This window comes from Camellia sinensis, chromosome 6, assembly GCF_055761805.1.
Source record: "Camellia sinensis isolate YWXY chromosome 6, ASM5576180v1, whole genome shotgun sequence".
NCBI lineage: Eukaryota > Viridiplantae > Streptophyta > Magnoliopsida > Ericales > Theaceae > Camellia > Camellia sinensis.
Window position 1 is genome coordinate 58,273,608 of NC_138966.1, and position 12,604 is coordinate 58,286,211.

Consider the following 12,604-nt stretch of genomic DNA (forward strand, 5'->3'; position numbering starts at 1 on the left):
ACACTGCACCAGCTAGCTCCATACAGATATTTCCGAGATATCAATCAGTTGTTCTATATATAGAGAGCCATACCTTATGTTTTTAGGTTAGAAAAATTTGTGAACTGCAAAATTCTTGAAAATATTTCTCTCTCTCTCTACCTTGTAACCTATATACATTCTATCTATACTCTCTAAACCTAATTTTTAGGGCTCCTTGTAGAGGTTCTTGACCTTGGATTTCAGCATTTGAGGGTGAGAAATTGTTGATTTGCAAATCAAAAGTGTTACTCGTCTTCAAGAGGTATAACTTCTAGCTTCTTTTCACCACTTCTTCCCTATCTTTACTTGTTGTTTTTGGACTGTTTTCATTGTTTTTATAGGCTGAAACTTGTGGCTTAAATCTATTAAAGGTAGAGGGGTTAACCACCATTCTTTGAACCTTATTTTTCAAGCTTTTGCCCTTGTGTTTCCCATCTATTTTCCAACTTTTTCCTATTGATTTTCAGAGTTTTGCAGAGGCTAAAAAAGTGGTTTTGAAGTGCCAAAAGTGGAGGGGTTAGCTACCCCTCCTTAAGCTTGTTTACTAGCATCATTTCTCCATTGTTTTAGCTTACTTTTTCTAGCTTTTCCATAATAATTTCAGCACTATTTTTGTTCTTTTTAGGCTTATTTCGGTTTGTTTATTTCATTCATGCTTTGTATAATATGCTTGTACTGTAATTGTCCTCCTGAGTTTGGTGGTTTAGGCCTTAGACACTAACCTATTTGAGTTGGTAGCATTTATTTTATGCTTTTCATACTTATGTTCACCTATAATCGTCTCTGCACTCTCCGTCATTTCTTGGCTTTTATTTGTTTGAGAGTTGTTTCAACTGAGTGTTGTTTAAGCTTAAAAAATAGACCCTTCCATGCTTAATGGTTTAATCTCTTCGGAGGTTCATATCTCTCCCATGCCCAAAGAAACTTATTGTTTGACGCTTCTCTCCATTTAGTGAACTTAATTCTCATTCTTTGACTAAAATGACTAATGAATGAAAAGATAAGTAAAAGAAGCAGTAAAATTAGACTAAAATAGAGTAAGATAATAAAATCAAGTTAAGTTTAATCGGACGTTAATTGAACTCATTGAGTCTTGAGTCATTCCATACTTGTTAGTGATGATAATGGTTCAAGAATCAATGTCAACCACTTCCCTTGATCAATACCATGATAGGGAGGAGGTTTTGTGGGTCTTTTATTTGCACTTATTGAGCCTTTGTCCAATCAAGTCATGGATCATCATGCAATAGCCTTACGATCATTGATGATTTATGAATCAATTCTACCCCACCATCGATCAATTCTATGATTTATGAATCAATTTACCAGATTGTGTCATGATTAGTAGAGATCAATCTTTGATCAGGTAAGTGGGGTGCTCAATTCATGACCTTCTCCTTTCATACCTAAATTTCCGAGCCGAGATAACTTTTAAATTCACTTTTTACACTCAATGACATATAAATGAGATGATTAGTGAATAATTAAAAAAGATATAAAACAGATAAATAAACATAATTGAACTTAAAAAGTTGATCGAGAATAAGTTATTTTAATAATTTTTTAATTTTTTACAAAATATATATATATATACATAGAAAAGTAAAAAATATAATGTACAAATAAAAAGTATACTATTTTAATAGTATCCCAGACAACTTCATTTTTTAATTTGAATATGAAAAATGTTTCAAACCTCTAAATTGTGAGCTCTAGGGAAGCTCTAAATTGTGCGTCACACTGTGTGATTTGATGTTTTAGCCTTTGTTTTGTTTTGTTTTATTTTATAAAGTTGCCACATCAGTAGAGCTTTTAATCACCATTGTTTGAATATATAGCACTACTCATTTCAAATCGTGAATAAATATTTAAGTCTTTTATGAATAAATATCGTATCTTATCTCTCATGTTGTGAGAGGATAAATTGATGAGAGAATAATGAAAGTATTTATTTCTCAAAGAACTAGAAAATACTAGGAAAACGCAAAATTACAAATAAATGTAGCTTTTTTCGTTTTATTTATTTATTTATTATTATTAATTTTTTTATTTTTTTTTGGTTAAAGAAAATAAAATAGCTAAAAGCAAAAGGGGGAAAGAATTAAAATGGGAAAGGACTCAGGATCCATCAACGTCGAGAGAGAGAGACTCAATTCAATTCCATTCCATTATTCCATTGAACAGTACCCCATTTGTTTTCTCGAGTTCCAACCCATTCCCTGCACAACCACCATTATTATTTCCATGCAACCTCCTTTCTCGTTCCTCATTTAGATTGTAAAGATAAGGGAAATTAAGCACTCTCTCTCTCTCTCTTTCTCTCTCTCTCTCTCTGTCTCCCTCTCTCTTAAAAGATGTCTGAACCTCTGTGCATACCCAACTTCCCCTTTTTAATAACTTTTCCTTCAATGCGTCGTCCCCAAAAAAACTCTGTTTCTTCCTATTTTCCTGCACTGTTTTGCTGACTACTAGTAGCTCCCTACGCAATTCCACACTCTCTTTTGATTCTTTATCAACCCTAGATATGTATCCTACTAAAAGCCTATCTCTCTCTCTCTCTCTCTCTCTCTACCAAGGCAAATCATAAGGCACTCATGACATAATCGCAACCTGCCCTCTCTCTTGTTCGGCCCTCTTCATTGCCCTTCGTTCAAGGTTTCATCTTTCAACCATTGTTTTGAGCATCTTTTATTTCAGTCCTTAATTGTTTAATTCTCTCTCTCTCACTCTCTCTCTCGATCTTTGACTGAACTGAGCCTCCTCCATTCTCATGTTCCTAAACTCAAACCCCATGAGAAGTGCTTCAACTTTGCCTGATCTCTCTTTACAGATCAGCCCACCATCCATTTTAGATTTTGAGGTTAAAGAAACAGGCTATGAAGGAATGAAATCATCATACAGTGACAGAAGCTCAATGACGGAGTCCGGTAGTAGCGGTGGTAGCGATATGAGCCAGGCAAATGGTTTCGTCCCCTCTTCTACAGAGAGGGATTTCAATTTCAATCATAGCCCTGTTGATCTTGAGCCCACGTTGAGTTTAGGGTTTGAGATGACAGATTTGAATCCACAGCCACTGCAGCAACTACCAACAAGAAACCTACACCATCATCGTCACATCTATTACCAACCTCAAATCTGTGGCCGGGAGTTCAAGAGGAATTCAAGAGTGATTAGTGGATTTAAGAGGAGTGTTAGAGCTCCGAGAATGAGATGGACTTCAACTCTCCATGCCCACTTTGTTCACGCAGTTCAGCTCCTCGGCGGCCATGAAAGTAAGTTGAACAATATCAAAAATATTCCCCCATCATTCCAACTTATCTTTCTAACTTGATTGTATAGTTTAGACAAACTTAAATACACTTTTTGCGGTACAAAAATTATACAAACTTGCTTACATATTTCTGTATATTTTTGTTCCTCAACAAATGGTACAGGAGCAACACCGAAATCTGTTCTAGAGTTGATGAATGTCAAGGATCTAACCCTAGCTCATGTGAAGAGTCACTTGCAGGTCGGCTACTGTACTTTGTTTCTTTATTTTTTGTTATCGATGGTGTCTAGAGCCCGTCCCAACTAATATCCATATATTTGTAGTCCGCATCGTCCACATATACAAGTTAACTAATTGACGGCCTTACACCATGGGTGCGATTTTAGGAGAGTGATGAAGAACGAAATTTTTAACTATTGAATTGATCTAACCCCTTATTTCGAGCCCATAATTTTTTATATGCAAGTCACAAGTCCTGACCACTTTAACTGTGTTATAATGAATATTGGTTTGAACTTAAGGAGGACATTGATGTTTCTTTCTGATAATCATAGTTGTTTCTGTACTTTATCGTGTCTTAGACATTTATATTGCTACGATTCGTGTGTGTGTGTGTGTGTGTGTGTGTAGAGTGGGGGATTAGAATAGTCAGTACAATGGGTAAGGACAAAAGGGCATCTAGCTTGAGGGTAATCTTAGCATTGTGGACCCTTTTTTCCCCTAAAATTTTCTGTGGGTGTTCATGCAGATGTATAGAACAGTGAAGAGCACTGACAAAGGAACAGGTATTTGGATTTTCCTCTCAATCAAGGACCCCATTTCTTTATTGCTCTTCCTTTCCATCGTTCTCTTTCTTTTTGAGCTTGCTGATCTGAGCTGAGGGTGAAAAATCTTCTAGCAGTTGATAATACTCGATTCACTATTACAAACTACAAAAAAAGGTGTCATCTAGGATTGTACTGACTCTTTTATTTAGTCCATGTGAATTACTTTCTGGGTGTCTGATAAAGCTTAGTATGTGATTATAGGTGTTACAGGTCAAGGGCAGACAGATTATGGTTTAAACCAGAGGACAGGGATAGTACTTGAAGCTGAATCCAACCCTTCTTATTCTCTAAACCCATCACTACCATTACCAGCACTGCAAAATACCCACAGGTTAGTGCATTTGCAGACCCCCTCTATTTTTGTTTTTTCTTACCATCATTATTTGACAGAGTGCATATCCTCACTTTCCATCATTACAAGTTGAAAGAAATACTGATTGAGCATGAAGAAATTTATTGGTGCAGACATGTATATATACATTCACACACAGATAGACAAATGCCTTGGTGCTGCAAATATTTTTGGTCCAACATAGAGTCTTTCCTTGTGAAAGGTGGAGTTTCAAGTACATTGATTTTGATGACCAAGGTCTAGGGGTTTCTAGCTAGGTGTAATGTTGATTAATGAATTAATAAGTTCTAGGCCCTTTTGATTGTGAATGGATGTCAATGTATTCTAGAAGTCATGGCTCAAATCTCTAAACGGTAAAAATAGAAATAGAAGATGTATATAATAGCACTACTTATTCCTAAATTATTCAAAATATGGTCTTATAACTGAGTCTTATAACTGACCAATCTTCTATAAGTCATCAAAATTAAAATTATATGTGATTAAAATCAAAATTTGTATTTTATAAATTTAAGGAAAAATTGAAATTCAGTGTAAGTTTTCAAAACAAATTGTAAATCAATGATAAAATTTATCAATTTTAATAGTTGAAGTGATGAACTTTTTTATGACATTATAATTTTTTTGATCTTACCACTAATTTGTAATTTTTCCTAAATTTAATAGTGTACTTGTCGGGTGAGTACACCCGGCTAGTATATAATACATAAAGAGCCTACGATATTCTTAGGCCAAGTTTGGGAAAACTAAATAAGTGCACTTTTTGACTTTTTATGAAATATGGGTTGGATTTGGGTTAGGTTTGAAGTGATGTGTTAGAGAGATGATGTGACTTAAATAAGATGATGTGACTTAAATAGGATAGTGACTTTTTGACTTTTTGACTTTTTGAATTTTTTGAAAGATGCCAAACTTGGCCTTAATCTCTCTGTGTCCTTTCAAATATTATAGTTCAATTATGTTTTGAAATTTTCTATAGAATTAAAAAAAATATAATATTTTAAGATAGAAAGACAAAATATTTAATGAGAAAGGATCCATAACTTAACAAAAGTGCCGTTAGGCTATATCTCAAATAGGTCTGTCGTCTCTGTCCTATGGACAGCCCTTCAAAAGACACATTGGCTTGTTTTTAATTACCTTATTCAAACCTAGAGTTCAGATTTGAGCACCCATCTGCGTGAAGCATTAACAACACTTCCAAACAAAGAAACAAAAATATAAACAGTGTTCAATTTGATTGTATGATCAATATCTGATAATAAACTATTGACCATCAAGCCATTAACTATTAGGGATAAATAATTTTATGAAACCAAGTAGTTTTAATTTATCCTCTTAATTTGTTTTAACATATTCAATATTGATTTTTTACGTTTGGTGTCTCATGAATTTTTGAACAGAGGTTTTTGGTCATCGTCAATGGAAACAAATGTTTGGAGGCAATCGAGTCATGAAAAAGCATTAAATCATTCTCATTTTGGGGCAAATGATACCAAGGTATCATTGACTAGACAAAAACAACTCAAAACATTCTAAAACCTATTGAGACATCATTAACTCTTATAATTAAAATTAATGTTTGATTTATTTGATGTTTCTAGATGGATGGACGCGAGGCAGCCCTCCACATGTCTGACAGCAAGAAAGAAAGGTTGGATGATAGCAACTTGTCATCTTCCGATATGTTGCTTAATCTAGAGTTCACTCTTGGAAGGCCAAATGGACTATGCTGAAGCTCCAAATGACTTGACCCTTCTCAAGTGTTAAAACACTAGAAAATAAAACCATATTATGCTCTCTCTCTCTCTCTCTCTCTCTCTCTCTAGCACGGACGACATCCTTAATGTGCATGCATTTGTTCCAAGCTCTATAAAGTTAGTTTGTCCCAGACAGGAAAAGAAAGTCGGAAATGTTATGATTCTATTAAATGAATTATTTGTACGAGTGCAAAAGGTCTCTGGGACCTAGCTATGTGATGTGTCTATTGATTTTCCCCCACAACAAAAGGTATATAACATTAGATTGTTTTAGTAAGAGGACTGGAGAACCTCAAGGCTACTCTTTCACAATTTATACACAAATTTATTCAGATTCATATTTAAAATAAAAATAAAGACAAACAAACAAACAAACAAACAAAATAAAACAAAAAGAAGTAAATTACACTAATCTCCCTTAAGATGTGAAGAAAACTAAAATAAGACTCACAAGTTTCACATAATTACATTGAGTTCTCTTAAAGTTTTAAGTCATTTATATAACACTTTGTTCATTATTATCATTAATCACTCCTATGAAAAAAAAAAAAAAAAAGGATGTTATCATCTATTTTATATCAAAATATATTAGCCTTACTAAGAGGCAAGTCATCGTTGTTAACTAAAACTATGGACCGTTTTTATTTTCTTCAAATTATTATCCTTTGGTAGTACAATTATTAAACTTCAAAAATATTAATATTAATGAATTTAAAAGAAAAACAAAATAAAAAAGTCATGTTATTTTATTCTTGACTTTTAAAAAAAGACTAATATTTTAGGATATTAAAAAATAGAAGGGAAAATTATGTAAATAGTCCCTGTACTTTACAAAATGTGTTAATTTGATCCCTGTAATTTTAATCTGCTCGATTTTGCCCTTTAATTTAACAGATTGTGTCATTTTATTCCAATAAATAATGGTTGTTAAGTTAATTTAAGGGAAAGTCAAATAATGTATCAATTTGGCCCCTGTATTTTCCACAATGTGTCAATTTAGTTCCTATCAAAATCAAGAAAATTGAAACTACAGGAACCAAATTAATACATCTTGTAAAGTACAAGGACCAAATTGACACATTATTTGACATTCTGTTAAATTAATTTAACAACCGTTATTTATTGGATTAAAATGACACAGTCTGTTAATTAAGGGACAAAATCGAGCAAATTGAAATTATAGGGACCAAATTGACACATCGTGTAAAGTACAGAGATTATTTACATAATTTACCTAAAATAAAATTAAGACTAATATTTTGAAACGGAACAAATATTTATTTTCACATTATCAGAGTAATTATTCTCTCATTCAAAAATTTCATGGTGATGGACTGTACCTGGCTGACAACATTGCGCTATGTATTTTAATGACAAATAATAATAATAATAATAGAAATAACATGAGAAATTATAAAACACTATTGGTTTCACACTCAACCACATGGTGACCATCAACTCATTCAAATGTTAAACTGGGAATGACACTTTTATTATTTATATTATATCTTCAATACGCTTACACACATGTGGCTTTAAATGCATAACATGGGTTCTACGGATTGTGAACCTCTCATTGCATATTAGTAATGGAGATGATCCATTACATCATCTGACGATAAATGTAAAGATTTTTTCTTAATTTAAAATAATTATAAATTTGGACTAATATTTCATAAGCATTACATATATGTATATATTTGACTAGCAAAGAAGTAATATTTTATTAGATAAATAAAATATTATAAGAAGAAAACATTACAGAAAAATACACCTTTGACTACTGAAAAGTTAGTCGCCAAAGCCTTCTTTTTAGTCACCGAAAATCAATAGCGACTAAAATCTCTAAAATCTTTAGTCACCCAGTTAGTCGAGATAACTTGTCCGTGATAGTATTTGGTGACTAAAACTTTGTTAGTCACTAATTCACAACTTTTGGCTACTAAATCTGACTTACACCTTTTGGCAATTAAAATTGTAGTCACCAAAAATTCCCAAATAAAAATACATTTAGCTTTTAGCGACTCAAAGTTTTAGTCGCCAATAAGTTTTTGTCACAAATAGTACAACATTTAGTGAGTAAATATTTTAGTTGCCACTTTATGTCACATTTAGCCACCAAATATTTTAGTCGCCGAAAGTTGTTTACGACTAAACATTTCAGTCACCCAAAAAAAAAAAGATAGAATTGTCCCATTGTATTTTTTGACAAAATATTTTATTTGCCGAAGGATGACAAGTTTTTTTGTCACTAAAATGTGTAGTTGGCAAAAGTTTTTTTTTTTTTTTTTTTTCCTTCATCTTGATTTGTTTTGGCAACTTTTGGTTGGCAAAAGTCTCTCTCTTTTTTTTTGGGGGGCTACTAAAGTATTTAGTCGGCAAAAGCTTTTTTTCCTCATCTTGATTTGTTTTGGTTGCTAACTATTTTGGTCGGCAAAAGTCTTTTTTATTTTTTTATTTTTTTAGTTTTGCCACTAAAATATTTAGTCGGCATAAACCTTTGCTTGGTTTTTTGGCTGCCACATACTTAGTCCCTAAAAACTTCACTTCTTTTCTGTTTGCTAAATGTTTAGTAGGCAAAAACTTTATTTAGAATTTTTTTAGTTAATTTCTCGACAACCTATATGTATTCCATTATTAGTGCAACCTGTATCTAGTATATAAAGGAAAACAATATATATACCAATTATATTATCAACCATTCAACAACCTGCATACATTTTACTTTCAACCATCCAAAAAAATCATATTTAAAATCAAATTCCAAAGGTAATACAAATTCAATACAAAACAAGTATAATCCAACCTAAAATTGTAATTCTATACAAAACAAAAGATTATACAAAAATCATGTCATCTGTACACAAAAAAGTAATATCCACATGATCATGCCAAAAGGTAATATGTACCATGTCTTCTGTACGCAAAAGTAATATCCACAATATCCAATCTATACCACACCATAAAGGTAATCTATTCCTCTCCAAAGCTAATTTGTACCAAGCCAAAAGTTATCTGTACGAAGAACAATAACCCGTAGACAAAAAATAATGTCTTTCGTAGATGAAAAAGGAATATCCACAATTTCACGAAAAAAAAAACCATATGTAAAAAAAAAATTAATTATTAGTATTGACTGAATAACATTAGCATATTTCAAATTTCAAAAGAAAATTATATAAAACTCTAATATAATATATCTTTTCAAATTAATCCTTAGTTTTACATACTCGAATGCATATAAAAGAAAATTATGTAAAACTTGAATGTATATAAAGCAACCAATAATCTTTTAAAATAGATAATTAATCATTAGTTTTGCATTTTCGAACCCCAAACGTCATTTTCAACTAAGTATAGGCATTTTCAACTCTAACTTCTAACGTACGTGCCCTATTTACGTACCATCTATCCTCATAAGTCATATTTGGCATGAAAAAGCTGTCTGTGACATCTACTAAGTGGTCCAAGGATTGTTTTGCATTTTCGCCCTCCAAACGCCATTTTTCGACTAAGTTTAAGACGTTTTCAACTCTAACTCCCAACCTATGTATCCTATTTATGTACTGTCAGTCCCCATAAGCTGCATTTGGCATGAGGAAGCTTCCCGTGACATCCATTGAGCGGTTTGGCTGTTTTGTATTTTCGCAGCCAAACGCCCTTGTTCGACTAAGTTTAAGGTGCTTTCGACTCTAACTTCCAACCTACATGTCCTATTTACGTACTGCCTACCCTCACAATTTTTATTTGGCACGAGGAAGCCACCCGTGACATCTATTGAGTGGTTTGGAGGTCATTTTGCATTTTTGCCCACTGAACACCATTTTTTGACTAAGTTTAAGGTATTTTCGATTTTAGCTTCCAACTTATGTGTCCTATTTATGTACCGTCAATCCTCACAAGTTGTATTTGGCATGATGAAGCTGCCCATGACATCCATTGAGTGGTTCAGGGGATTGTTTTGCATTTTTACCCGCCGAACGCCCTTTTTTGATTAAGGTTATGGCGTTTTCAACTCTAACTTTCAACGTACGTGTCCTATTTATGTACTGTCAGTCCCCACAAGTTGTATTTGGCACAAGGAAGCTGCTTGTAACATTCCTTAAGTGGTTAGGGGCCTGCTTTACATTTTTGCCTCCAGAACACCCTTTTTCTACTAAGTTTAAGGCGTTTTCGACTCTAACTCCCAACCTACGTATCCTATTGATGTACCATTAGTCCCCCCAGGTCATATTTTGCATGAGAAAGCTTCCTGTGACATCCATTGTGTGGTTTTGGGGATGTTTTGCATTTCGCTCCCTGAGCGCCCTTTTTCGACTACGTTGAAGACATTTTCGACTCTAACTACTAACCTACGTGTCCTATTTATGTACCATTTGTCCCTACAGGTTGTTTTTCACATGAAGAAATTGCCCATGACATCCATTGAATGGTTCTAGGGTTGTTTTGCATTTTCGCCTCCCGAATGCCTTTTTTCAACTAAGTTTAAGGCGTTTTGACTCCTAACTCCCAACCTGCATGTCTTATTTACGTACCATTAGTCCCTGTAGATTGTATTTGGCATGAAGAAGCTACTCATGTCTTCCAATAGAGGCTAACGATGGGTCAGATACTAGCCACCATAAAATATAATTTTTAAATAAGTGAACTCATTAAACTTAGTTAGAAACTAGCGGATTACCCATGCCTAAAGGCACTCTCAAAATAATTTGATGCAATCACAAGCACCTACATCAGCATCCTATGCATCCTCATCTATTCCCCAAGTCTATATGTAAATATAATGTTATTCAGATATCATTAAAAAAATCAATAACAAAAATTTAGACAAATCACACTTGAAAAATATAGAAAGATAAGAATTCTACCATCAACTTCCAAAATCTAATATTTTGAGTACTAATCAAAAATTACTCCAAGAGAATGAATTGTCTAGGTTATGCAACTGTACTTCCTATTGCATCTTGCATCTTGAAGATCAAACATTTTGCGAGTAGGACAAAACATTGGCTGGTTGACTTTTACGTGGTTAACCCATACTTTGACATTCTCAAAACTTGACCATATGTAAGGTTCAAATTTCAAAAGCTAATGAATGACCCAGTTTGAACACACTTTTCTTTAGAAGTCTTCAAACTTCTCTTACTAAGCCATGAAAGGGAAAATTAGAAAGGACAGCTAGACTAATGTTAATATATATGTATATATTTTTTATCAGCAAAAGAACAAAACCATTATTGATAAAAATTCAGAATAAACAAAAGAAATACATCAACAAAGGAGGCAGATGTGTGCAAAAAGTATAAAAGCGAAACCTAACAATCCTAACTAGGTTGGCACCAAGGAGCTCGCTCAATCATAATTAATAACACAAGATCAAGAAATTAACAAGACAAGTAAAGAAGTTTAAAAATTTCTCTTATAAAGTCCAAAAGACACATATCATCTTAGTCTAGAAGTTCCCACATGATTCCAAAAGAAATTCACTTGAACAAATGCTACAAATTACACCTCAATACAACTCTTCTGTAATTAAATAAAGCACTCAAACCCCGAAAAAAAAAAAGGAAAAAAAAGTTCAATTATACTCTTCCTAAAACAAGCTAAGGCAATTGAAGAAGCAAGAACAAAACTAAACCAAAAATCAGCTGAAATAAGAAATTCATGTCTTTTTCCTTTATATGATCCACAAGTGAGACTTTAATTGTCTGATTAAGTGTATATTCATGAACCAGAACAAAAAAGGTAGCTTACCTAAGAAAACAACAAACAGAGGATGGCTTGATCCACGAACAAACAGAAAATGTTCAACTGCACTGAAGAGTATACTCTTGTAAACCTCTTGCACATGAATTCCATGGAACAAAGGTTCAATTCAAATAGTGGATCTCATTATACTTTCCTTCAACTTGCACCAAGATTTTTAAATTTTTCTATCGAGAATTATCACATTAATAATAAATATGACTGCAAGTAGATTGGGCACCTCTTCGACTGTTGTTCTTGGTTTGAAGTTAAAATCACTACAAGTTTACAACCTTCAAGAAAATTGGTAACAAAGGAGCATAGAAAGCTTGGTAACAAAGGAACATCTTTTATGTATCATTTTAACCAAGTGGTTAGCTATTGTTTACGACAAAACTAAAATCCAACAACGGGGTTTCACAAAAGAGCAAACTTTTTTTAATGCTTCAAACAGTTTTTTCATCTCGACATTTAAAAATTGTTAAAATCACTACAAGTAGGTGAGGCAATAAATCCAAATTGATAAATTTGAAATGGATTCTAAACATATATGTTCTGTAATATATTGTTACTACAAAAAGCACTCACGGACATGGAGACTTGCTCAAAATCACATTCGACAACATGT

The 12,604-nt window shown here is 33.0% G+C and overlaps 1 protein-coding gene across 2 annotated transcripts; it reads left to right on the forward strand.

Moving 5' to 3' along the window:
- Positions 1–2,138: 2,138 nt before the first annotated feature.
- LOC114274476 (putative transcription factor KAN4) lies at positions 2,139–6,468 on the forward strand. Of its 2 annotated transcripts, XM_028216414.2 has the most exons (7): positions 2,139–2,676; positions 2,852–3,293; positions 3,456–3,532; positions 4,041–4,077; positions 4,321–4,450; positions 5,875–5,971; positions 6,076–6,468. In XM_028216414.2, the coding sequence occupies exons 2-7, from the start codon at positions 2,906–2,908 to the stop codon at positions 6,205–6,207; spliced, it is 861 nt and encodes a 286-aa protein (XP_028072215.2). In that variant the 5' UTR covers positions 2,139–2,676; positions 2,852–2,905; the 3' UTR covers positions 6,208–6,468. The 2 variants fall into 2 exon arrangements, with proteins under 2 accessions (XP_028072215.2, XP_028072204.2); XM_028216403.2 differs by having other exon boundaries at positions 2,139–3,293.
- Positions 6,469–12,604: the final 6,136 nt, after the last annotated feature.

Bases quoted from the DNA above. Each gene is read 5' to 3' on its own strand.
- LOC114274476 (XM_028216403.2), top strand. From the start codon at position 2,792: ATGTTCCTAAACTCAAACCCCATGAGAAGTGCTTCAACTTTGCCTGAT. The intron at 3,294-3,455 runs GTAAGTTGAACA...CAAATGGTACAG, and splicing joins GCTCCTCGGCGGCCATGAAA to GAGCAACACCGAAATCTGTT. The intron at 4,451-5,874 runs GTTAGTGCATTT...ATTTTTGAACAG, and splicing joins GCACTGCAAAATACCCACAG to AGGTTTTTGGTCATCGTCAA.